The sequence below is a fragment of the Pituophis catenifer genome, unplaced genomic scaffold (assembly GCF_029215685.1).
Source record: "Pituophis catenifer annectens isolate HBS135680 unplaced genomic scaffold, rPitCat1.0.hap2 SCAF_2, whole genome shotgun sequence".
NCBI lineage: Eukaryota > Metazoa > Chordata > Lepidosauria > Squamata > Colubridae > Pituophis > Pituophis catenifer.
In genome coordinates, this window is record NW_027256882.1 from 187,867,503 (window position 1) to 187,894,919 (window position 27,417).

General features: G+C 40.3%; 1 protein-coding gene across 1 annotated transcript in view; it reads left to right on the forward strand.

Moving 5' to 3' along the window:
- The first annotated feature begins 543 nt into the window (after nucleotides 1–543).
- POSTN (periostin) overlaps nucleotides 544–27,417 on the forward strand; it is a 79,603-nt gene continuing 52,729 nt past the window's right edge. The window contains exons 1-7 of the mRNA XM_070935298.1: nucleotides 544–670; nucleotides 11,941–12,039; nucleotides 13,293–13,357; nucleotides 15,273–15,430; nucleotides 16,952–17,116; nucleotides 17,643–17,789; nucleotides 19,792–19,933. Of these exons, the coding sequence (XP_070791399.1) occupies nucleotides 546–670; nucleotides 11,941–12,039; nucleotides 13,293–13,357; nucleotides 15,273–15,430; nucleotides 16,952–17,116; nucleotides 17,643–17,789; nucleotides 19,792–19,933 (901 nt within the window). The 5' untranslated portion in view covers nucleotides 544–545. The remainder of the gene's footprint in view (nucleotides 671–11,940; nucleotides 12,040–13,292; nucleotides 13,358–15,272; nucleotides 15,431–16,951; nucleotides 17,117–17,642; nucleotides 17,790–19,791; nucleotides 19,934–27,417) is intronic.

A 27,417-nucleotide genomic window follows, 5' to 3' on the forward strand; every position in this document is an offset into this window, starting at 1 on the left:
TCAATTAATACATCAAGAAGACTACTAGCACTAACTTCCTTCTGGATAAAGAGAATTAAAATGCTTATACTATAAAGTAATGTGATATTTCTACTTTCTATAGGCAGAATGAAGACTCATATCCCATAGAGAACTATGTTAGAAAAAAACTGGCTTCTCATGTTCTTTATCCAGTAGTTTTATATATCTCTGTGTGGAAAAATATTCAGTCAGTTGAATTTGTGAGGCCATCCAGAAAGTTTAAATTTTCTGCATTTAACTCTAGTTAAATTTTCTAGTTAAATTTTCTGCATTTAACTCTAGTTAAATCTAAACTCTAATTAATTTTATGGGAGCTGTCAAAATTAATAGATTGCTTTGTAATTCACATACATACAGAAGTGGTTACAATCATCTAATGCTCCTTTTTCTCAGAGGGTGGTTCAAAGTTTCAGGTTGATATATTTTCTCCTCCCTCTGCCTTGCATCTTGGATATAAACTTTGAGCTCTCTAGAGTCTTTGCCAGTTCTCTTCTCAGACGTTCAAGAAACAGAGAGACAGAAACATGGACCTCCTTTGGGTTGCTACAGTCACTATTTGTTTTATGTCAGTTTTTCATCTAGCAGAATCTTCCACTGCTCATTATGACAAGATTTTGACCCACAGTCGAATCAGGGCACGTGATCAAGGGTAAGCAATATGTTTCACATGAATAAAAATTATTGTACAGTCTTCCAAGTGTTATTTTTCTAGAGTTTAAACAAAATATTTACTATTTTTAAACTATTTTTTCTTATTAATAAGCTGAGGTTTGTTAATATGACTCCAGAATACTTTTTTTTTAGTTTTAAAACTTACATAGCTCTTCTACATAGGTGTTGTTTATCAATAAATGTGATAAATCATTATATATTATTAAAATTATCACTTTTGCTTTACAAATGAATTGTTTCTTTGGGTTTCTTTTAAACTTTGCTTAAACTATAGCCATGTGGCAAAAGTATTAGTTTTATCAAAATTTTGACACAAGAAATTCAGAATGAAATGCATTTAATTAAATAATTTTTAAAATACATATATAATGTTTTTATGTTTGTGTATTTCTAGTTACAATATATACAATATTCACATTCTTTGCAAAAATGAACACTATGAATAAATAGCAAATGCATTTTTATATAAAAGAAACATTTTAATTTATTACAATGTTGTTTGAAATTACTAAAAAGGAATAATATTATGGAATGTATTCAACTTTTAGAGAAAATTAGTTTTTCAGATTAAAATAATTCATTTTTATTCAAAATATTATGTTTTTGTTTAGTTGTGAAATTATTTACTTTGTTTTTCTGATTTTATTTCAAACATGGGCAATCAAATCAACCAACTGAATTATATACTATAAATATTTCCAATGGGAAAAATGAGAAGCAAAATATTTACCATTCTTTTATAATTTTACTTTTATTTTATTATTTAAAACATTTATATATGCATGAAGGCAAATATACATGTCCCAGGATAATGTTGCAGGATCCAATCTGGTTCAGAAAAAAACTCTGATCCCAGTGACTGACCCAGATTGGTTTCTGCTTATATAGCTGTCCATTTTATATCAAACTCCCAAAATTAATCACAAGTTTACCTGCTGGCAAGTTGATACATGTTCATGTTACCAAACTATCATTTCTGCAGAAAAAAGGCTGTATCCAGTGGCAGATTAAGGCTCACTGGTGCTCTAAACCAAGGGTCTGCAACCTTAAGCACTCAAAGAGCCATTTAGACCCATTTCCAATAGAAAAGAAAACACTGGGAGTCCAAAACCTGGATCGGTGTGGCCAACTTGATGTCACTCACTTCTACCAGTCACATGACCCCCCCTAGCCACGCCTACCCAGCTGGTCATTAGGGCAGAGAACCAGTTGTTAAAAAACACCAGGAACCACAAAACCCGTTTGACATGTCTCTCTCCCCCCCTCTCCCTCCCTTCCCCCTCTCCCTCCCTCTCTCTCTGTTTCTCTCTATCTCTGCCCTGGCTGCTTCTCCATCCCCTGCCATCACCCTTACCTTCTCAGGCCAGGCGAGGAGTGACTGGGAGGGGAGGGCGAGGGGTGGGGCCAGCTAGTGGTGGGATCACCCGACAGGGAGCCACAGCAGAGGGCCCAAGAGCCGCATGTGGCTCCGGAGCCACAGGTTGCTGACCCCTGCTCTAAGCAGTGACAAATCTTGATGCCCCCCCTTCTTTGTACATACTGTTTTATCAATTTTTTTTTACAAATCTTCATTGGGTTTTTTTTCTTTCTCAACTTTGTGGTGCCCCCTTTGGGCTTGGTGCCCTAAGCACGTGCTTAGTCTGCTTAATGGTTAATACACCACTGGCTGTATCCATTTCTATTAAATACTTTTGAGTATAATAAGGACAAAGTGGACCTCCACCTTCAGAAGCATTTCACAGAATCATAGGGCTGGAAGGGACCTTGCAGTCTTCTAGTCCAACCCCCTGCCCAAGACTGGAGTCCTTATACCATCCCAGACAAATGGCTGCCAATCTTTCTTTTTTTTTTTTTTTTGAAAACCTCTAGAGATGGAGCACCACAACTCTGAGAGGCAAGCTGTTCCAATCTTGAATTGTTCTCACTCTCAGGAAATCTCTCCTTAGTTCCAAATTGGATTTCTCTTTAATATCTTCTACCAATTGTTTCTTCTCCTGCCTTCAGGTGCTTCGGAGAATAAATCAATCCCTTCTTCTATGTGACATTCACTCAAGTACTGGAAGATAGCTATCATGTCACCCAAGGGTGAAATGCTCCCGGTTTGGACTGGATCGCCCGATCCAGTAGCGATGGCGGCAGATGGTTCGGAGAACCAGTAGCAAAAATCCCTGCCCCCCCCCCATACCCAGCTGAGCCACACAATCATCAGAGGCTTTTTTTTACTTTTGAAAGCTTTTTTTCTACAACCTCTTTGGCCAAAATAATGCTTTTAAAAGTAAAAAAAAAAAAGCCTCTGATGATCGCGCAGCTCAGCTGGGATCATCAGAGGCTTTTAAAAGCATTTTTTCTACAACCTCTGAAGAAAAAGAAAAAAGCCTTTTTTTCTTTTAAATGCCTCTGACGATCCAAGCTGAACTGCCTGATCGGAAGAGACTTTTTTTTCTTTTAAAAGCTCTGACGATCCAAGCTGAGTTGCCTGATTGTCAAAAGCATTTAAAAGAAAAAAAGCCTCTGCCGATCAGGCAACTCAGCTGGGATCGTCAGAGCCTTTTGAAAGTATTTTTTTTACAATCTCTTCGCAGAAGAGGTTGTAGAAAAAATGGTTTTAAAAGTAAAAATAAAAAATAAAAAAAATTGGCCACACCCACCCAGTCACATTATCCCCCCCCACACACCAAGCCATGCCCACAGAACTGGTAGTAACAAATTTTAGATTTCACCACTGATGTCACCCCTAATTCTTCTCCTTGATAGGCTGGAATGTAGAAAATAGAAAAATAGGGTTGGAAGGGACCATTTCAGACAAATGTCTATCCAGTCTCTTCTTGAAAACCTCCAGTGATGGAGTACCACAACTGCTGGAGGCAAGCACATGCATACATAATGGACATGCTTAATTCCATTAACTATTCATCATACAGTTTAGCCTCCAGATCATCTTTGTTGCTCTTTTCTGCATTCATTCTATCATCACAGCATCTGTTTTGTATTGTGGCGACCAGAACTGGACACAGTATTCCAAGTGTGGCCATACTAGTGCATTATAGAACATTGTGATCTTGATGCTATCTCTTTGTTAATGCAGCCTAGGACTACATTGGCCTTTTTGGCAGCTGCAGCATATTGGTGATTCATACATAAGTGGTGGTCCACTAGGACACCTCAAACCCTCTCACAGTTATTAATATTACTGAGCCATAAAATTTAGTCCAGGACTCAATAATTCACTTCAGTCTATGCCAGGGGTGTCAAACTCAAGGCCTGTGAGCCGGATCCAGTCTAAGGGGTACTTAAATCTGGCCCATGGGGCTGGACTGGAAATATCAAAGGACCAGCCCGTGGTGCCTCTGCCGGCCAAAATGGGCCGCAGGGGGCTGCATACACCCCCGTGCCCCGGTTTTGGCTTCCATGGCCTCCTGCAGCACTCTGCCAGCCAAAAACACACCGTGAGGCCCACATGAGGCCTGTTTTTGGCCTCCCCGGCCTCCAGCAGCACTCTGCCAGCTGAAAATGGCCTTGTGGAGTGCCTTGCGTGGCCTCTGTGTGGCCTGTTTTTGGCTGGCAAAGTGCTGCAGGAGGCGGTCCAGGCCAAAAATGGGGCATGCCCCCCCTGCATGCCCCCCCACCCTTTTGGCTGGCAGGGTGCTGCAGGAGGTGACCGTCCCACCTCCCCCCCCCTGCTGTCCCATGGAGGAGAATTACAATGCTGAGCTGCCCCTCGAATAAATCCAGTTTGACATCCTTGGTCTATGCTATCGATGTATCCGTATTCCTAATCTTATCCAGGTATGAATTACTCTATTGCTGGTTTCAGAACAGTACCACAGAAGTACAGGTCCATTTTATCTGAAAACAAACAAAACCTGAAAACAAACAAAACAAGCAGAATCTGTGGATGGGAATAATTGTCTAGTCAAGAATGATGTTACTATTATTTAATGGAATGGCACTGCCACAACTATATGTGTATATAAAAGCTTAAGAGGAAATTTTCTAAGTATATGGATGGCACAATAATAGCAGGATGATTTTGCACTGTAATAATTAGTCTTTTTTCTGTTCAATTGTGCCTGATTCTTGAAGACTGCCTGGATAACTCCCTATTGTTTACTTGGCAAGGATTTTCAGAAATGTCTGCCATTGCCTGCTTTCTAGATCTAGCCTTGCATACCTATGAAAAAGTAATTGTTGGTCTGTAGCCTTTAGTCATTTAGGTAGGAGAAAACAAGAATATAAGAGAAACAACTTCAGAATGAAAGGAATTACAAGCAAACAGCTGACTATTATACTTTCTGATCCAAAACAATCTCAGAATGAAAAGAACACATTACTGGGACAACAGAAAAGAGAGTGATAATTTCAGCAAGTAACCAAACATGGCTTTATCAAAGTCCCATGAGGCATTTTCTGTTGACTTTATATTTAATTTTTTATTATATGGAGTCAGAGTAAATAATGCTGCAACTGCAGGTTTGGAGGCTTTCATAAAAATGATGAAAGCAGTATTGCACTATGACACAAACTCGGTCTTTTTATGCAAATATTGTGTAAAGGCCACAATATTGTTTTTGCTACTTGCTCACTGTCCAGTACTCACTCACAGCCATATTAAAGTGCTTTGCTGCAGGTTCTGAGGTATCAGAAATTTTGCATTGCCCTCACTAATGCTGTATTCATGCTTGAGTTACTAGGCCAGAGAGTCATGCTGCCTTACAGTTTTCATGTAGGACAAAGGGGAAGTGATTGGGAGATTCCCTGGGCTTTGGACCTTTAGCCATGTCTTCCATGCATAAATTGGCTGGAAATAAAATGTGTCTTAAAAATTTCCATCTGAATCAATCAATCAATCAATCAGAATAGAGCTGGAAAGGATCTTGGAGGTCTTCTAGAATCTTCTAGAGTCTTCTAGGTCTTGGAGGTCTTCTAGAATCTTCTTGAACCTTGTTCAAGCAGAAGACCATTTCAAACAAGTGGTTGTCCAGTCTTTTCTAAAAAATCTCCAGTGATGAAGCACCTACAATTTCTGAAGGCAAGCTGATCCATTGAAGGAGCTGGCAGATGTTATCTTAGAACCATTGTATCATATCTTTAAAAAAATCTTGGAGCACTGGGGAACTACCAGAGGACTGGAAAAGAGCTGATGTGGTTCCCATCTTCAAAAAAGGAAAAAAAAAAACCCAGACCCAGGAAACTATAGAGAATCAGCCTAACTAGTCCAGTATAAAAGATTGTGACCTTGATGCTATCCCTTTGTTGATGCAGCCTACATTGGCCTTTTTGGCAGCTGCAGCATGGGAAGATGCTGGAAAAGATAATAAAAAAACAAATCTGCAAACAACTAGAAGCAAATAAAGTTATAACTAGTAGCCAGCACTACTAGGGTTTGTTAAAAACAGATCATGCCAAACAGTAGTGGTATTCAAATTTTTCCCCTACTGGTTCTGTAGGTGTGGCTTGGTGATAGTGGTGGTGGGGTCATGTGACTGAGTGGGTGTGGCCAACTTGACATCACTCATGGCCATGCCCACTCGGTCACATGACCCACCACCACCAAGCCATGCCCACAGAACCCAGTAGGAAAAAAAATTGAACTTACAGCTATTGCACTGCAGCCTTTCTTTCTACCTATTTTCTGCCCAGGCCTGGCCTAATCTGTCAAAGGCCTCCTCCTGCATGCTGCCTGCTCTCTCTTCATGCAGCAGGCAATGGGATGCGTGTGCACGGCTGGCGCGAAGAACAGAGCGAAGCGAGCACAAGTGCGTGCGCGCAGCTCCATTGCAAACCGGTAACAAGGGTAAGTAGAACCCACTCCTGCTTCAGACATTGTGGATGCTTCATCACTGGATGTTTTTAAGAAGTGGCTGGACAGTCACTTTTCTGAAATGGTATAGGATCTCCTGCTTGAGCAGGAGGCTGGACTGGAAGACTTAGAAAGTTTCTCCTTAATTCCAGGTTGTTTCTCTCCTTGATTAGTTTCCACCTATTGTTTCTTGCCTTGCCTTCTGGTGTTTTGGAAAGTAAGTTGACTCCCTCGTTTTTGTGGCATCCCCTCAAATACTGGAATACTGCTATTATGTCTTTTCTCTAGACTAGTGATACTCAATTCCTGCAACCATTCTTCATATGTTTTTGTCTCTATGCCTTTAATCATCTTAGTTGCTCTTCTTTGCATTTTTTTTCCCAAAGTGTAACATCTTTTTTGTAATGTGGTGACCAAACTTGATGCGGTATTCCAGGTAAATTGAATTTCAGGTAAACTGAAATTCAGTTCCTTCCTCCCCTTTGACCATTTATTCTGTTTGGAGAGTGGCTAGCACAGCCTCTGATTACATATTTTCCTGCTTCTTTACCCTAACCAATTGCTCTTTTTTCCAAAGGTATGGATTTGGAAGACTGATAGAAACATTTATGGTTTCTACAAGTCTCCCTTTTTCCTTCAGCCAGGAGAAAAAATTGACAGTACTCTTATTTATTTCCATTGATTTAAAAAAAAAAGAAAAGAAAGAAAAAAATTCACTTTTCATCATTCCTGTGCTGAATGTATAGACAACAACAAAAGTACAGTCTAACGGTTATGGTGTATTTGGAAAAAAGGAGAAGAATTGAGAGACAGATGAACTGTTCAGTGTGGATTGTGCTGCAGAAAGTGGAACCTATCACTTTTGAGGCTGCTTTTACAGTGGCTTGGAAGCGGGGGTATTTTTTGAGAAATTGTGGGAAGTGAGGAGTAGCCCAACCGAACAGACAATTTTGTCATCCAAAAGATATGGGAACCAGAGGGTCAATTATGCTGGATTTAATTGTTACTAATAGGGATAAAATGATTGAAGGTGTGGAAGTTGTGGGAACTTTGGGGGAGAGTGACCATGTGTTACTGGAATTCAACATAATGCAGGCACAAATAATAGAACAAAGTCAAACTAGTGTCTTGGATTTTAAGAGAGCTGACTTCAACAAACTTAGAGAGAGCTTAGGAAGGATCCATGGATAGAAATCCTAAAGAGGAAAATAACTCAATAGTCTTGGAAAATTCTGAGAATATTATATTCTCAGAATATTTTATAATATTATAAAACTTCAGTCCAGCACAATACCACATGGTTTGGGTCTTTGAATTTTGATTTGTCTTCTGAAACTACTCAGATAAGCTTTCTTTCCAAGAGATTTTATTTGATTTACCTTGATTTACATTCCTTTGCTTATCTGTCATTTTTCTATTCAGCCTAGTAAATTGCTATCATCATTTAACAATCTGGTACATACCAAAAACCTGAAAAATAGATAGGTGATGATAATATTATGATAAGATCTTTGTGCTATGGTTAGAAGGTTATGCTGAGCACATATTTATTCCTAGCCCACAGTGGAAGTTGTTTAAAGTTGTTTTGAATTGTTCGGTCTTTTTTCTATTCTCCCAATATAATTTTTGCCATGTAGATGATTTAGCTGCTTCAGTAATGATATTGTTGGTGATGCAGTCCAGGGTGGGATCTACTGAGGTCATATTGGCTAGTTTAGGCTGGTATACGCATGTCTTCTCCCCTCTAGTTGCTAGACATAGGCCAAATTCATATTAATGGGTGTAGGAGGAGCAGTTCTTTGATAAACTTTAACATTGTTATTTGATTGTACAGGACAGTATTACTTTCACACTTCTGCTTCTATGATGTATCTATCAAATATAGTTCATACCTGGTGTCCGTTTAATATGACTGAAATATTTTATTATACTTTTATTTGCTTATGTTTTATTGTATTTTAAATTGTACAATAAAGAATGGGCATTACAGTAAGGTCTAGTAGGCATTAGTCTAAGATTCCAAGGCTTCAAGGGCACCAATGCTGCCCTCCTTCTGAAACATTCTAAAAATGTAAGTCTTCTCATCAACAGTAAAGGGGCACCCTCAGTCAGTGTTGCCTAGAGCCAGCATTATTACTGTACAATAGTAAAATGGTGTACAATTTTCTGAAGATGACCCCATTAAAGCAGTACAATGATGATCTTTATGGATCAACTCAAAAATGTGGGAGGTACCAACAATAGAATAGAATAGAATAGAATAGAATAGAATAGAATAGAATAGAATAGAATAGAATAGAATAGAATAGAATAGAATAACCGAGTTGGAAGGGACCTTGGAGGTGTTCTAGTCCAACCCCCTGCTTAGGCAGGATACCCTACACCACTTCAGACAAATAGTTATCTAATCAATAAAGCTACAGGGGAAGAGCAAAGAGACTATTATAGTAGCAGGATCATTCATGACACAGATGGAGTAAATTCTAATGCCCTCTCCCAATCACTGACACAGTTCTAGTGAAAAGAGATATCTCCACTGTTCAAAGATCTTCAAATTAGGAACATGGAATGTCAATGATTTAAATCTAGGAAAGTTAAACATTGTAAAGAACAAAATGAATAGGTTCAACATTGATATACTAGGCATCAGTGAAGTTCATTGAGCTGACTGTGGAAGGCATAGTCATATCAGTGGGCACACCAGCTCAGCTCTGGCGTGCATGCGCGTGCCAGCCAGCTGATTTTCGGGCCTTCTGGGCCCACCAGAAGTAGGGAAACAGGTGGTTTCCTACCTCCGGAGGGCCTGGGGGTGGGTGGGGAAGGCCCGTTTAGGAGTCTCTCTAGGAGACTCCTAGAGAGGCTCTGGAGGCTGGGGACAGCAAAAAACATCACTTCTTGTCCCACCGGGAGTTGGGAAATGGGCTGTTTCAGGCCTCCTGAGGGCCTCCAAGGGAGTGGGAAAGGCTCTTTTTGCCCTCTGCAGATGCATAGAGTGGATCTGGAGCCAGGTAAGAAAGAAAAACAGGCCTACTGGGCCATCGCATGCCAGAAGTGGGGTGTTAAGTCCTCACTGGTACGACCGTCCTCGAGCCGGCTGTGTCGTCAGCAGGCTCGGATTGGTGGAGATGCGCAGCAACTAAAGTAGCGGGAATTGCCTGGTCCCAGATTGGTTATCGCCATCTGACAGTTCGCTATTTAAGCAGCTGTCAGGCTGCGCGTTCTGTTCTGTTCTCTAGCCTCTTGTTGTGCTTGTTCTGCACTGGTTCAATAAAGTTAATGTGTTAAGCAGCCTGGCCTCAGAGTAGTCCCTTTGGATTCAACACGGGGGGGGGGGGGTTGTGTGCTCATGCTCAGGGCAGGGTGCAGAGAATTATGGGTGTGGGCACACATATGTGTGAACCTCCCCCGCCCCCCCCTCTCCTGGCACGCAATGGCAAAAAAGTTAGCCATCACTGTCATATGGTATACTACTCTGACAATGATACCATCAGAAGAAGAGAAGTGGGTTTCATACTATACTGCATAAAAATTGGTAGAACCATAGAAAGTTTTTGTACAGTCAGTGATAGGAAATGGCAATACATATCAACAGAAAACCTCACAACATGACAATTCTGCAAGCTTACACTGTGGACTCAGCAGTAGAGAATATCAAAGAATTCTACGCTGAAATTCAGGAAACTTTGAAACAAATACCAAAGAAAGACTATTATTGTAGATTTCAATGAAAAAGTGGGAGAAATGGAATAAACAGGGATCACAGGCAAGTTTGGCCTTGCTGAACAAATGAGGCAGGAGAACATCTGATTTAGCTATGTCATGAACATCAGCTAAGGATAATGAACATATTATTTGAACAATCCAAGTGGCAACTGTACACTTGGATTTCAGCAAATGGAGAGCATTGAAACCAATTTGACTACATACTTTCCCATAAGAAATGGAAAAGTTTCATCTCATCATGAAAATGTTCCCCGGTACAGATTGTGGGTCCCACCATGAATTCAAAAGACCACCTATGATTCAGAAATTTGATGTCAAGAAGATTCCCCTGGCATGTGCAACTGAAGTTAAGAACAGATTTGAATCGCTCAACATCACAGAAAGACAACCAGATGAGTTATGGGAAGAAATAAAAACAACTGTTACTGAAGTAGCCCAAAAATATATTACATACAAAAAACCAATGAAATTGGTCAAATGGATATCAAAAGCTACAATAGAGACTGCAGAAGAGAGAATGAAAACAAACACCATTGATGACAGGGAAGAAATGAGAAAACTAAATGCAAAGTTCCAGAGAGAGTCAAGAAAATATAAAGAAAAGTACTGGACTGAGCAATGTAAGAAACTGGAGGAAGGAGACATGAGAGGTCATACAAGAGAGTGTTTCACTTATGTAAAGTGGGCCAGAAATCCCTTTATAATAAGAAAGGCTATAGTCAGAGGACATGATTGGCAAGAATTGCATGACCAATAAGCATTCAGAAAAAGATGACAGGACTATGCAGAGCAACTTTACATAAACGAAAACAAGATCAAGACATAAGAAGAGTAGCTGACCTACCAGAAATGGAACCAGGTATCCTGGAGGAGGAAGTAGTGTGGACACTCAAGCAGTTGCCTAACCACAAAGTTGCTGAGTTGCTAAGACCACTGCCAACAAAAGCACTGACAGCACTTTGCCAAAGTATGTGGAAGTCTGGTCAGTGGTCAAAAGAATGGAAAAGGTTGATATTTATTCCAATACCAAAGAAAAGTGATATGAAAAACTGTTCTAACTACTAAACCATAGCCTTGATATCACATGTGAGTAAAATTATCTTGAAGATAATCCAGCCATGTTTGAATCCAACTGCCAACAGAGAACTGTCTGATCTACAAGCAGGATTTCAGAAAGAGAGAGGAATGTGTGATCATATTGCCAATCTGTGTTGGATGATGGAAATAGTAGAGGAATACCATAAAGACCTCTATACAAACTTGACTACACAAAAGCCTTTGACTATGTTGACCATGACAAGCCCTAGAACTGCCTCAAAGAACTGGGAATATCACCACACCAAATCCAGCTCATTCAGTCATTGTACTCTGATCAGGCAGCCACTATAAGAACAGAATATGGAGACACAAAATGGTTCAGAATTGGAAAAAGCACTCAGCGATGTTGCATCCTGTTACCTATACTATTCAACATGTACACAGAAATAGTTATGAGAAATGCATATTTGGAGGAATCTGCCATTGCTTGCTGGTCACCTTAACTGTCCGAGGAATATGCAGAGCTTTCTCCAGCATCACACCTCAAATGAGTTGATTTTTCTTCCTGTCTTGGTTTTTAAAGGTCCAACTTTCACAACTATAAAGGCAATATATAAATATTTTATGTAAGTAAACATTCAAATTGTAAAGGATGTTTCATATAGACCTTTTTCTTTTTATTTCAGGCCAAATGTCTGTGCTCTCCAGCAAGTTATGGGAACCAATAAGAAATATTTCAGCACATGCAGGAACTGGTACCAGGGAGCCATCTGTGGAAAGAAAGCGTAAGTCTTTATAATTATTATAATTATAATAATAATAACATATCTTATAATTTTATTTATTGATTTTGTGTGGATTACCTATAGTGTCTGTGTAACAGAGCCAGCTCGATTTTTATGGTACTATTTAGAAGGAAATAAATGTACAGATAGCCCTTGCTGAATGATAATTCATTTGGCAACCATTCAAACTTATGGCAATGCTGAGAGGTATTTTTGATGGGTCCTTGTAACTGTGACCATTGCAGTATCCTTGTGGCTACCTGATTGCAATTTGGGCATGTGACAGTCTGCTTGCAATCACATTGCAGCATCACACAGACACATGATCAACTTTTGTTAATTCCTGTCAGCTTCCCCATTGATTTTGTTAGTTGCAAAGTCATATAATGTTGTGCCTTATGACTGCATTCTCAGTCTCAGCTTCTGTCAATAAATAAGGACTACCTGCATATATATTTCAGAGAGTAAAATTTATAGATTAGAGTTAATCTTTACTGGAATGGCATAAAAGCTCTATCTAGGTTATGGGAACCTAGAATTCCTTGAGTTGTACATTTATATATTGAAAACTGTATTTATTTTGAACTTATAATGACTGTAATAAAGACTGACTTGTTTTGATTGCTGCTATAAAATGTTAGAACTGCAACACAAAACTATAACTTCCAATTCTGTTGCTGCAAAATAGAATTTAAATTGGTTAAATGATTTGCAGGAGGATGACTATTGGAATTTAGGAGGTTCTTTTGTTCAAGGATATGGTCCTGAGCATAATCAGAATACTGAAGGAATACTGAGCAATTAAGTAATGATATGCCCCATTTTAAGAACAAAACGTTATTTAATAAATGGTAAAATAAGGCTCTCTAAGTACTGCAAACTGGCTTTGTTATAATTCTTAGAGAGCATCTCCGTAGAAAATTAAATGCACAATATAAATTATTGGGATTTCAGATACAGGGTTTTCAGTAATGATTAATTATCCTCCTTGTGGAAATCCAGGATCCTTTTTTAAACTGCCTTTGTTCCTAGCTTTTACTCTGATTGCAGACTTTTAATGCATCTGTTCTTATTCTTGTTTTAATATAGTTTTTATATTGTGCATTTTGTTTTTATATATTTTATAAATTCTATTTTTTATATATTCTATATAATTACTCTAATCCACTTCAAATATGTTTACATTAAAAGATATACTAAATAACTATTAAGACCTAGAAAGATAAAATAATCTTGCATTATCCACTCTGCAGAATGGTTTTATATGAGTGCTGCCCTGGCTATATGAAGATGGAAGGAGAACGAGGATGTCCTGCAGGTATTATCATGGAACTATTTAATTAACCCAATTTATTTATTTTTACTGTTGTATCCAATTGACTACAAACAACTACAGAAATAAAAGACTGCCTTGAAAAAAATTAAAAGATGACCTAGAACAGCTCTATTTTTCATCCTTTAATAAACCAGACGATGGTTCAAGACTGAACTTTACAAAGATGCTATTCCAGGGTATTGATATTGCCACCAACAAACAGTATCATTGTTTTAGCTCCCTTTATTTCCCAATGATAGAACATTAGGAATAAATTCCTGCTAGATGATCAAATATGTCAGGGCAGTTCATGTTGGACTAGGCAGGTAGGTGCACAGGTGCCAAGCCATCTATGTAAAAAATAATTAAATTGTACCTGGAAACTAATCTGTAGTCAGTGCAGGGCCTATAGTATGTTCTCAATAATGGAAACTTTTAAGCATTTTTGAAATGTCCCATGTGAAATGTATTGCAGTAGACCAGGGATGTCAAACTCAAGTCCCGTGAGCCGGATCTGGCCCATAGGGTGCTTAGATCTGGCCCGCGAGACCGACCTGGAAACAATGAAGGACCGGCCCGCAGTGCCTCTGACAGCAAAAATGGAGCTTGGGAGGGCCATGCATAGCAGAGGGTTGCAGGAAGCCGTTGCAGCTGAAAACTGAGCTTGGGAGCTAATTTCGCTGGCAGAGCGCTCGGGCCACCACAGGCACCCCAACATGAATTGGTCACACCCACCCTGGCCACGCCCATCCCACCCATCCCCGAGGTGAAACACAACCCTGATTCAGCCCTCAATGAAATTGAGTTTGACACCCCTGCAATAGACTAAACTGGTGGTAATTCGTCCATGAATTACCTAGGTCAGTGATGGCGAATCTTTTTGGCAGTGAGTACCCAAACCAGAATGCACCCATGTGTTGGAGCCCCAGAAACTCGAAGACCAGCTGGCCGGTGCGCATGCATGCACCTGGTCTTTGGTTTTCTGGCGCACGCATGTGGCTGGCCAGGTGATCTTCGTGCATGCCAGAGCACTGGAAACCCGAAGACAGGTGTGAAGACCGCATGCGCACTGGCCAGCTGGTCTTCGGGTTTCCAGGGCTCCGGCATGCGCGAAGACCAGTTGGCCGGCACGCCTGTGTACGCCAGAAACAAGAAGAGCAGCTGGCGATGGCATGAGTGTCCACAGAGAGGGCTCTGCGTGCCACCTGTGACACGTGTGCCATAGGTTCGCCATCATGGACCTAGGCCATCTTGTGTTAAGTAGGGTCGTAATGGGTGCCAAAGCAGGGCCAAAGTCTCTTTAGCTAGCAGAAGCCATGAATTTGGAAGGATCCCAGATCATGAATCTGTTCTTTCAAAGGTAATGCCTGCTTGTCTAGACATAACATTGCTATTGATGGAGAGCTTTGATGTACAAACTGTACTTGAATCTTGTCACAGTTCAATTCTACTTCTGACAGAAATCCTGACAGTTTCAAGACACTGTGCTAAGACATCAGTGGCATCTCCTCTACAGTCTGAAATGTTGATTTAAAGTTGGGTATTCTTAGCAACTTGGTGATATTATTCTCTTGGATGACTCAGCAGCTTTATAGACATAATAAAAAAGAAGTTTGATGATCCTCTGCCATGTGCAAGTTGGACCAGGATAAGCACAGCTCAAGCTTGCACATAGCAGAGGATAATCTAAAATATTGCCATGTCTACTTCCTTGGATTTCACAGGCCAAAAGAAATCCCAGGTTACTTACGTCATTGATCAACACAAAAGATCTTAAAGAACTTTATTTGCATTAAAATCTAGGCATTAAAACAGGAAGCACTTCAATGCTTCAGTAAATTCCATTAATAATTTACTAGAAAAAGAAGAAATAATTTAGAAAAGGATTTGATAACTATAAGCTATTTTTCTTTTTCAGTGGCTCCAATAGATCACGTATTTGGTACTTTGGGCATTGTAGGAGCTACCTCCACTCAACGTTATTCTGAGATGTCGAAACTGAAGGAAGAAATTGAAGGACCTGGCTCTTACACATTCTTTGCACCAAGCAATGAAGCTTGGAATCTTTTAGATCGTGTAATTATATCAATTCTGATTTTTAAAGAAATGTTTAATCCTAAGAAATTTATAGATGAATAAATTATGAATGAAGAAATACTAACACTCAGTTTTTGTACATATTATTGGAATTATTGATTCTGGTTAACTTTATACACATATATTTGTAAGTTCACTTGCAAACACACACATAACTCTAAATAACCATTGCAGGCATGAGGTAAGATGGCTGGAACAGTAACTTAAAGTTGGATTTTCACAGTAGCTTCTAGAATATAACTTCTGGCTTCAGAAAGGCAGACTTTCAAATTTTGTGAATTAGGCTGCAGAAAATCTGTTTTATAGTAATACTGTAATATTGTAATAAAAATGTATTATTGTGACAACCAATCATGTCTTTCCCAATGTACCATGTAACAAGTAAAATTATGATTATGTTCTCCAATTGCTGACTCCCATGTTTCTACCTAAAGTGAAAAGCCCTAAGATTATATAGGGAGAGCCCATAATCCTCCCTCAGGTTATCATTAAATCTTAGAAAATGGAGTTAATACTGAGATGGAGAGAATGCCCACTAAAGACTTATTTTGTCTGGTTTTAGGCTTTTCCAATTACCCAGCATTGATGCATTAAATGAGTATAAGAACCTAGGTGTAGACTAAAATGAAAAGGACAAAACTTAAGAGACTGCACAGTTTCTGACAGTGGAATAATAATAATATGAAGGACAATGTTGAGTTGGCAAGTATTATGGCAGGTTGATTTAAGACGGGTGTCAAACTCAAGGCCTATAGGCTGGATCCGGCCCATGGGGTGCTTAAATCTGGCCCATGGGGCCAGCCTGGATATAGCAAACAACTGGCCCACCGTGCCTCTTACAGCCATAATTGGGGGCAGGGGTGCATGTGCCCCCTCCCATGCCCCGTCTTCAGCCTGGACGGCCTCCTGCAACACTCTACTGGCCAAAATGGGTGTTGACCAGCAAAGTGCACTATGTTTTGACTAGCAAAGTGCAGGAGGCATCCGTTCCGTCTCTCCAGCCGGCCCGCGGAGGAGAACTACAATGCTGATCCGGCCCTTGAAGAAATCCAATTTGACACTCCTGATCTAAGAAAATCTTTGAGGTAGGGAGGAATAGAAAAGGTGGGGGTGGATATAAAAGGACATTTTCTGAAGGCAAAAAGCTAGATTGGAAAAAAGGGGATATGAAAAATATAAAGATTACCAAGAAAAGAAGTAGGAAACTGAAATAAAGTCAGTAGGCAGCAGAAGTAGCATGTGGCTGATGTTGTCTGGTTGCCTGCTTTGTACTTAATTGTGAAGTATCCAGAAAATATAGGCTGGAGCAGAAAGTTGAAGCTATCCTCAAAGAAGGAAATGTTTAGCCACTTGTTATTGTTGCCAAGTAGTGGCTATATCAATGAAATCACTGGTAGGCTGGTAACTCAGAAGATTCAGAAAGTAGTCAAAAATACCTCACTAGCTAACTGAAATAATATTAATGGAATATCTACCTGAATTCAACTCCCCTGCCTCCAGGAAATCTACAATGGTCTGATTGAAAATGTAAACATCGAACTGTATAATGCTCTCCACAATCATATGGTAAACAAACGGATGTTGACAAAGGACCTTCGGAATGGCATGACTCTGGTGTCTATGTACAACAATCAAAAACTGCATATAAATCACTATCCCAATGGGGTAAGCTTATTTGTATAACATAAATGGACAATAGGATGTGACTTGTACCACTTACATCATACATTTTGGAAAGAGATCTAAGATTCAGTGTTCTAGTTTAAATTCCCCTTGAAATTCGTTTGTTTGTTGTTCATATAAGATGTCATGTATCATTATGTTAAGATGATTTTCAAAAAATAGAAAACAACATACAAAATACTGCTAAACTTTCATTGAGCCTAATTAATTTACACATCCTACTAGAATCCTTGGATTAGTACTCAGACAACAATTTACATGAAAGCAGTTCAGTAATTATGATTACTATCAGTTTTCCAGTCACACAAAATGAAGTATAACTTAAAGGGCTGTGTTGCAAAATATGTTCCAGCTATATTGTTCCCTGAATTTTTTAAAACAAACAGCACAAGTTTCATAAGCAAGTTATAAAATTAATTGAAAGAAAAGATTATATAAAACTTATTTGGTAAAAGTTGGGAAGCCAAATTTATAACAAACATTAATTCATGCTATTCTTCCAATTTAGGTTGTGACTGTTAATTGTGCCAGAATCACCCATGGCAATCAAATTGCTACAAATGGTGTTGTTCATGTAATTGATCGTGTGTTAACTCCAGTTGGTAATACTATTCAAGACTTCATTGAATCTGAAGATGATCTCTCATCTCTTAGAGTAAGCTTTTATTTAATCTTATTTTCTTCAAATCTTGTCTTTTAAAATAGTTGGTGTCCCTATATATAACTGAAAATCAAGCTAAATTGCATGTAATGGAAGAAGATAGTACAGTAAAATACTATTTTAAATATATAAGTGGTTTGATTGGTAATTAATCCACCCACCCAGATCTATTATTAGGCTGGTGGTAGAATAAGTTATGTAGAAAACTATTGATTTTCCAGAATTAGTAGTATCAAGGGACATTGTAAATAAAATAAAATCTTCCCACTGACAAATCTGAACCTCACTCCTCTTGAGCTATAGATGCTACATTTTGATAATCTAAAATGCAATGTGATGCCATATTTGTATCCCATTCTAGAATCATTGTATGCTCCTACTCAATCTATTGCCAGTAGGTAAAAAGCACATTAAACAGAGCTGAGGCAATGAGTTATTTGGCAATTTATAGAACTGTCTAATGAATGGAGCTTAGCCTAATCTTCCTAGCGTTGTACTGAAAACACATCCTGTTCTCCAGACAAACTGGGAATATTTTTATCATCGGCTTTTCTTTCCTTAAAGTGGTTGAGAAGGGGGAATCCGTCTTTGCAATTAAACAGAACTTTAATATTAGGGATCAACCATCTAATTTAGATTTGGCTATGATCTTTTGTCATAAAATAAAGGAATTTGTTAATTTTGTCACTGTTTAGATTGTTTTTGGAATTCCTTTTAATGAACAGTTTTATATAATAGAGAAAGTTGTGCTGAAGAGAAGGAGTGAAATTAATGGACTATATGTTGATCAATTTTCAGTGTTAGAATATTGATTAAATTGCAAGTGTAGAAGGGCAGACAGAACTGAGGGTGGAGTTAAGCAAGTCATCAGCTAGCATTTTTACATACCCACAAATGATGTAAGACCAGCCCCTCTTGAATGGTGACCCTTATCTGGTGCTAATTTAGTACTGAACTTTAGTTGACAAGATTCTCATGTGTAAGCTTGAGCAATAAATCTGAACTGCAACTTAACAAATGGCTCTGTTTCTTTGCATCTGATAGCAAGTCTGCTATTTTACATTTGCAACACTTTTTTCCTTTATTTTTTGTTCATTTTTTCTCTCTCCCCTGCTCCAACTGCTTCATATTTATGATGGTTGCAATAACCTGAAGTCATGTGATCTTTTCTATTCCCTATTTTCTGTTCCCTCACCTAAATTATTTATGAAAATGTTCAAGAGTATTGGGCCTATTACAGAATCTTGGGAACTCCACTGCTTACTTCCCTCCATGTAGATATAATTCCCTTAAAGACTACACGTTGAGTGTGATTTGTCAGCCAGTTATAAATCCATTTGGTGGTGATGCAGTCTCTTCCACATTTTTCTAGTTTAGCAAGAAGTAAGTTGTGATATTTGTCAAATGCCTTACTATCCAAGTCCAAGTATATTATGTCCACTGCATTTTGCTGGTCCATTAATTTAGTCCCTTTGTCAAAGAATGAAATAAGGTTTATTTGACATCTGTTTTTGAGAAACCCATGTTGACTACTGCTTATATCTTTGTCTGCTTATAGCTGTTTGCAGATTTGTTGCTTGATTGTCTTTTCTAGGATCTTCTCAGGTATTGATGTCAGGCTGATTGGTCTATAGTTTCCTGGATCTGTTTTTCCCCTTTCTTGAGATGGGAACACCATCAGCTATTTTCCAGTCATCTGGTAGTTCTCCAAGATCTTAGAAAGATATGGTTTAGTACTTCCGATTTTGCTTCTGCTATCTCCTTCAGGTCTACAGAAAGGGAAATCTAGCACAATTCAATAGGAATTACTTTAAGTAACATACAATTTGTATGTATCATGTTGCAATATTTATGTATTATATTTTATACTAAGAATTTTTTTCAGTACAATTACTTATCATGTATTTTGGTATGATGTCAAAGACAATTGGCAATATTTAAAATATTAGTTTTTGTATAAGAGTTTAAAAGATTCCTTATTCCCTATTTTTCATAGGCTGCTGCCTTTACATCAGATGTAATGGAAACTTTAGGGAAGCCCGGGCATTATACACTTTTTGCACCTACTAATGAAGCTTTTGAGAAACTTCCACGTGGAATCTTGGAAAGAATAATGAGAGACAAGGTGGCTTCTGAAGGTATTACAGTAACTTTACTCAAAACTTTACTTTACTTGATAATTAAATTACCAAAAAATAAAAATACAATGCTAAAACACATTGTCATACCTATCACACCATGCATATTATATTAATAACTATGACTAATACCAAAGCATTTGCCATAAATCAGAATATCAAAAGCTCCTTATTAAGTTGTTCAGTTTTGGATGCATGTTATACTGGAATCAGTTCATAGAATTCTGGAGTTGGAAGTGATCACAAGGATAATCTAATCCAACCCTTCTAATATGCAGGAAATCTAATGAAACCATCCTAGAGATGGCTCATTTAAAGCACCTCCAAATAGAGCAAGACCACAAGCTTCCTTAGTAAATCATCAAGACAATTTTCCTTGTATTTAAAATGAAAATAGAGGCTTTTAAGAAGAGACTGGACAGCCATTTGTCTGAAATTATATAGGGTTTCCTGCTTGAGCAGGGGGTTGGACTAGAAGACCTCCAAGGTCCCTTTCAACTATGTTATTCTATTATAAATGAAATGTTGGTAGCTTCCATTATTTTTAGAACTGATTTTTTGTGACAAGGAAAAATAATTCTTGATCATGTTCACTGTAGCTTCCCTTTATACATCTGAACATAGCTGGACACAAGAATAGTTTTTTCCCGAACGCCATCACTCTGCTAAACAAATAATTTCCTCAACACTGTCAAACTAATTACTAAATCTGCATTACTATTAATCTTCTCATCGTTCCTATCACCCATCTCCTCCCACTTATGACTATATGACTGTAACCTTGTTGCTGGTATCCTTAAGATTTATATTGACTGTTTCCCTATGACTATCATTAAGTGTTGTACCTTATGATTCTTGACGAATGTATCTTTTCTTTTATGTACTCCGAGAGCGTATGCACCAAGACAAATTCCTTATGTGTCCAATCACACTTGGCCAATAAAGAATTCTATTCTATTCTATTCTATCTTGTATCCCTAAATCTAAATTTCTACTGTCATCTTCCTACCTTCAAGGACGCCAGCCCTGCAAGAGGAATTTACAGTGGTGTCTGAGGCACTGGTTTGCCAAAACATTGTAACAGAACTTGATTGGACTACTCTCACAGGGGGGACAGTTTTGGACATTGGGGATTGCTTTCAATATATGATTTTCGCTTGATTTTCCTTTAAAGCTTGCCTTGCTCGTGCTGCACTCAGCACCTCTAATAAAAGTACCTTTCCTCTAACACCTAATGACCAAGGGTCATTCTCTCCTAGGGAGCAGGCTGTGACCAGTCGGTTGTCTACATTCTACATTCAAGTTCCTCCAGCCTGACCTCTATTCATTTATTTATTCATCTATTCATTTGTATTCTCCTTTGAACTTGACAACTTGGCCAAAATCATTCTGGAAGTGTTATGCACAGAATTGTACACAGTACTCCAGGTAGGCTCTCATCAGTGCAGAATAGAGAGGAATAACAACTTCAGTAACCATTTGATGCAATGGTTTTTCTAATCCATTTTCAAAGTACATTAGCTCCAACATTTGCTTATGTTCAATTTGTCAACCAAGTTCTTTTTTTTTAATTTTAATGTATTGCTTCCAAAACATGATCCTCCATCTGGTATCTGTGTCCTATATATTTCTTCTTTCAATTGAAAAACTTTTTGTTGCTCACTGTCCAGTTTTCCAATGTGCCAGATTGCGATTTTGTTTTTTTCATCATGTAAGGCTCACTGGTTAATAATTATTCTTTTTTCTTTCTTGAAGAGAGAGCACTTTTGCTCTTCTCTAATCTTCTGGTACTTCCCTAGTTCCCCAGGACTCCTCCCAGACAATTGACAAAAGTCCTGCCAGCTCTTCCACCAGTTCTTTCAATATTCTACAGTATATTGCATCATGGCTTGGGAATTTGAGGTGTTCAGATTAGCTTTACTTCATTCCTACTAACTTGCAATTCTTTATTATATTCATTCCTAATCTACATTTTTTGTGGGTGTAAAGTAAGTAATTCAATATTTGTGCCTTTGAATCTTTTCTGAATCCTGGTGATTACTTGGACAACCCACTGCAGTTTTCTTGGCAAGGATTTTTAGAAGTGGTTTGTTATTGCCTCCTTCCTAAGGCTAAGAGAGAGGGACTGGCCCAAAGACACCTACTGGCTTCATGCGTAAGGCAGGACTAGAACTCACAGACTCCCAGTTTATAGCCTGTTGCCCTAACCAGTATACCAAACCTGTTTTGAAAGACAAAGACAAATCAAGAGCTGAGTATGTCTGCTTCCTCTTGACCATCTATTAAGATATCTCCAATTGGAATAAGTAGTCCAAAATAAAAATCTTGTCTTCTTTGTGTTACTGACATAATTATAGAAACCCTTCTTGCTTGATTTTGCCTATCTTGCTAAGCCTTAGCTTGCTTTTTATCTTTGTTGTCCTACCTCATTTCTACATTTCCAAGCTGAAGCTGTGTAGATTCTCTCTCTGGTCCAGGGGTGTCAAACTCATAGCATCATGTTGTCATTACGTGACGTATTGTGACCTTTCCCCCCCCTTCAGTAAAACAGGGATGGGGGTGGCCAGCATGTGACACATCTGGCCCATGGGCTGCAAGTTTGACACCCCTGCTCTAATCCATCCTTCCTTCTACAAATTAATTCCTTCATGAGCTGCATATCGACCATATTGGCTCCTTTGGATGACTCCTAGTTTTCATTCTCATTGGTGCTTTGAGGTTGCATCACCCTTAATTTATTTATTTATTTATTTATTTATTTTTCATATTTGTATACCGCCCTACTCCCGAAGGACTCAGGGCGGTGAACAGCCATAATAAATACAAATACATATAGAAGTTAAAAACTATTAAGAAACAGATTAAGTAATTTAGCCTCAAAGATTAAAAACATCCAAATTTATCTAAAGAGGTTTAAAACCCAATTTAAAAGCCAGTTTAAAAGCCAATTAAAAAGGGAGAGTTAGGCCAGACCAGCTTGTTGGAATAGAAATGTTTTCAGGGCACGGCGGAATATGCGTAAGTCTTGGATGTTTCGTAACTCCGGGGGAAGCCCGTTCCAGATGGTAGGTGCCCCCACAGAAAAGGTTCTCCCCCTGGGGGCCGTCAGTCGACATTGTTTGGCCGACGGCACCCTGAGGAGTCCCTCTCTATGGGAGCGAACTGGTCGGTGAGAGGCTATTGGTGGCAGGAGGCGGTCTCGTAAGTACCCTGGTCCTGAGCCATGGAGCGCTCTAAAGATAGTAACCAAAACCTTGAAGTGCACCCGGAAGACCACTGGGAGCCAGTGCAGCTCGCACAGGAGGGGGGTTACATGAGAGCGCCACATTGCTCCCATTACCACCCACGCGGCCGCATTCTGTACCAGTTGGAGCCTTCGGGTGCTTCTCAAGGGGAGCCCCATGTAGAGAGCATTACAATAATCCAGGCGTGAGGTGACAAGGGCGTGAGTGACCGTGCGTAACGAGTCCCGATCCAGAAAGGAATGCAACTGGCGAATCAGGCGAACCTGATAAAAAGTCCTCCTGGCTACGGCCGTCATATCCTCTTCAAAAGACAGCCGTGAGTCCAGGAGGATGCCCAAGTTGCGAACCCTAACTGTGGGGGCCAACGACTCGCCCCCAATAGTCAGAGATGGCGCCAACTGACTATATCGGGACGACGGAAACCACAGCCACTCGGTCTTGGATGGGTTGAGTCTGAGTTTGTTCCTCCCCATCCAGATCTGTACGGCCTCCAGGCACCAGGACATCACCTCGAGGGCATCATTTGGGTGGTCTGGGGTGGAGATGTACAGCTGGGTGTCATCAGCGTACTGATGGTACTTCACCCCAAAACCACGGATGATCTCACCCAGTGGCTTCACATAAATGTTGAATAGAAGGGGCGAGAGGACCGATCCTTGTGGTACCCCACATATAAGGGGCCTCGGGGTCGACCTCTGCCCCCCTGTCAACATAGACTGCGACCGGTCAGAGAGAAAGGAGGAGAACCACTGTAGAACAGTGCCCCCCACCCCCAACCCTTCCAACCGGTGCAGCATGATATCATGATCGATGGTATCAAAAGCCGCTGAGAGGTCTAGTAGGACCAGGACAGAGGAGCAACCCCTGTCCCGAGCCCTCCAGAGATCATCAACCAATGCGACCAATGCTGTCTCTGTACTGTACCCGGGCCTGAATCCCGACTGGAACGGATCTAGATAATACCTCTTTTTAGAAATCCAGCTGGCTGCATCTTTGCTTTTATGTTTTCTCACATGGCAATTACTGTTTTTCACTATCTCCCAGTCAGTAAGGACAAAAATCCAAGTTAACAGATCTCCCAGTACCTACCTCAAACTTCTGAAATCATTATTAACCTATCAAGAATTTATCTGATATTTTAGAACATAGAACATAGAATAACAGATTTGGAAGTGACCTTGGAGGTCATCTAGTCTAACTCACTGCACAAGCAGGAGAGTTTATACCATTTCAGACAAGTGGCTGCCCAATCTCTTTTTGAAAACCTCCAGTGATGGGGCTCCCGCAGTCTCTGAAGGTAAGGCATGCCATTGGTTGATTATTCTCACCATTAGAAAATTTTTCCTTAATTCTAGGTTGTTTCTCTCCTTGATTAGTTTCCATCCATTGGCTCTTGTTTTGCCTTCTGGTGTTTTGGCAAATAGTTTGCACCCTTCTTCTTTGTGACTGCCTGTCAGGATGTCCAAGTAATACATCCATAGCAAACAGAACTCTGAGGCAAGCACGTTCCTCAAAGAACAGGTTTATTGGACATATCATTTTGGCAGACTGGTGAAAACCGACTCTAAAAATTCTCATGGTTTTCACCAGAGGTGGTATTCAGCTGGTTCGCAGTGGCTTGGGTAAACCAATAGGAGAAATTTGGCCTGGGTTGCCAAACCGCTAGTGACTTCTGGCTGGCCCCACCCCCCCACCTGCTCGCTGCATGCTACACCCACCTGCTCACCGCTTGCCCCACCCATCCCTGCCCTATATATGTTGCCTTTACCACGCGGCCCAGCTAATTGCCTCAACAGTTGCCTCCGTGCCTTGCCCGCTTTGCTTAGCTCACCAAAGATAAGCTTGCTGCCTGCTCGCCCTTCACCTTAGGTTGGGGGGCTGGGGGGGCTGGGACCTAGGGATTTGCCATTCCCTAGGCCCTGGAGTCTCCACCCGCTTGCTGCCTATCTCATCTGAGTCTGAGAATGCACCATTCCCTGGCTCCGGCCTTGCCCCGGAGTCTCTGCCCACTCACTGCCCACCTTGGCCAGGTTGGAAAATGTGCCATTCCCTGGCTCTGGCCTTGCCCCAGAGCTGCTGCCCCACATCACCCACTCTCCCTTAAGCGCAACGTGTCATCCCGTTTCCCCTCCTTCAGAGGCCCCGGCCCTTAATCTCCCCATTTCCTCCCCCATGACCGCCTCTTTCTTCATCCTGCAGCCGCGACCTTACCTTCCTCCCATGGCTGGTGGCAGAGGGGAAGGCAAGCCAGGGCTTAGCCATCACTGCTGGGCTCCCCACCAGCCTTCATCTTGTCCCCCTCACAGGAGATGCCTGCAGCCGCCGCATCTTTTTTTTGGTGTGGCTGGACTTCAACCACACCAAAAAAAAGATGCAGCAGCTGCAGGCTTCTTGCAGGGAAAATTACCGACCTTTGCTTCTCAAATGTGCCACTGCTGCCGTGTTCTATGCACCGGCCACTCATGTGCATCCCATTGCCTGCTGCACCTGCTCTGCTCAGATAGAGGCAAGTCCCTCTGGTACAGAGGCAGCAGGCAATGGAGTGCACTTGCGCAGTCGACACATAGAATAGGGCGGTGGCAGTGTATTCGAGAAGTGGAGCAAGCTGGAAGTCAGTAATTTTCACTGCAAGAAACCTGCAGCCGCCACATCTTTTTTTTAGTGCATCTGTACTCCAGCCACACTGAAAAAAAGATGCGACAGCTGCAGGCATCTCATGACAAGGGGGGCAAGATGTGGGCTGGTGGGGAGCCCAGTGATGACAGCTCAGCCCTGGTTTGCCTTCCCCTCTGCCACCAGCTGCCACGGAAGAAAGGTAAATGGCAAAGAAAGAGGTGGTCATGGGGAAGGAAGCAGGGCTAGGGCCAGGGCCTCTGAAGGAGGGGAAACAGGGCAACGCATGTGACTGGTGAAGGGAGAGCAGGTGGCATGCTGGAGGAGGCCTTTGACAGATTAGGCCAGGCCTGGGCAGAAAATAGGTAGAAAGAATAACCGTAAGTTCAATTTTTCCTACCAGGTTCTATGGGCGTGGCTTGGCGGGTGGATCATGTGACTGAGTGGGCATGGTCATGAGTGATGTCAAGTTGGACATGCCCACTCCATCACATGACCCCCCCTCACCAAGCTACGCCCACAGAACTGGTAGGAAAAAAAATTGAATCCCACCACTGGTTTTCACCTAATTAAAAGTAAAAGTTTTTCCCCCTTTCCCAAACAATCAGTCACATGATCCAATCAAGGTGCTGTCCAGTTGCTTGGAAACTTCACTCCTTCTCTTTTCAGCCATCTGTGGGAACATCCTTTGTTCTGAAGGGAAACTATTTTGTTTTGGCTACAAAACCCCAACTATCTCTATTCCCCCCTCCCTATCCCTCATCACTATTGTGGCAACATTGAAGCCTCCAAGATGGCCTCAGTCAGGCTATCTTCAGAGTTGACACTGCCCCTCAAATACTGGAACATTGCTATCATATCTCCCTTAATCCATTTTTTCACTAGACTAGACATACCCAATTTCTACAACTGTTCTCCAGTCTTAGTCTCCAGCCCATTAATTATATTTGTTGCTCTTTTCTGCACTTTTTCTAGAGTCTTATCATCTTTTTTATATTGTGGTGATCAAAACAGGACAAGTATTACAAGTGTGGTCATACTAAGGCTTTGAAAAGTGGTACTGATATTTCACGTGATCTTGATTCTATCCCTCTGTTAGCGCAGCCTAGGACTGCATTGGCTTTTTTGACTGCTGTTGCACAATGATGGGTTGTATTTAAGTGATTGTCCACTTGGACTCTAAAATCCCTCTCACAATTGCTGGCATTGAACCAAATTTGACCTAGTCTTTACCTGTACTGTTGCTTTTTCTTGCCTAAGTGTAAACTCTTACTTTTATGTATGCTGAATTTCATTCTGTTAGACCACTCAGTATTTGATTGTCTTTTAACAGATGAATGATTGAAATGACCCATCTCATAAGTTTTCATTTCAAATGGTTTTCATTTTCCAGAGTTTCAGTTATTTGCTTTAATAAATCTTCATTTATCTCTTTTGGCTGGTTGAATAGTCTGTAGCAGTTATTTCTTCTATTTAGCTTATCCTTTATTGTAACCCACATATTTTAGCCCTTGTTTTATTAGTACAGTAAAACGTACTAATAGGTTCATACAGATAGGTTCATTCCAGATCTATAATATTACTGTCAACTGTCCCATTGGTAAATGCAGCAAAAGAAACTCCTGG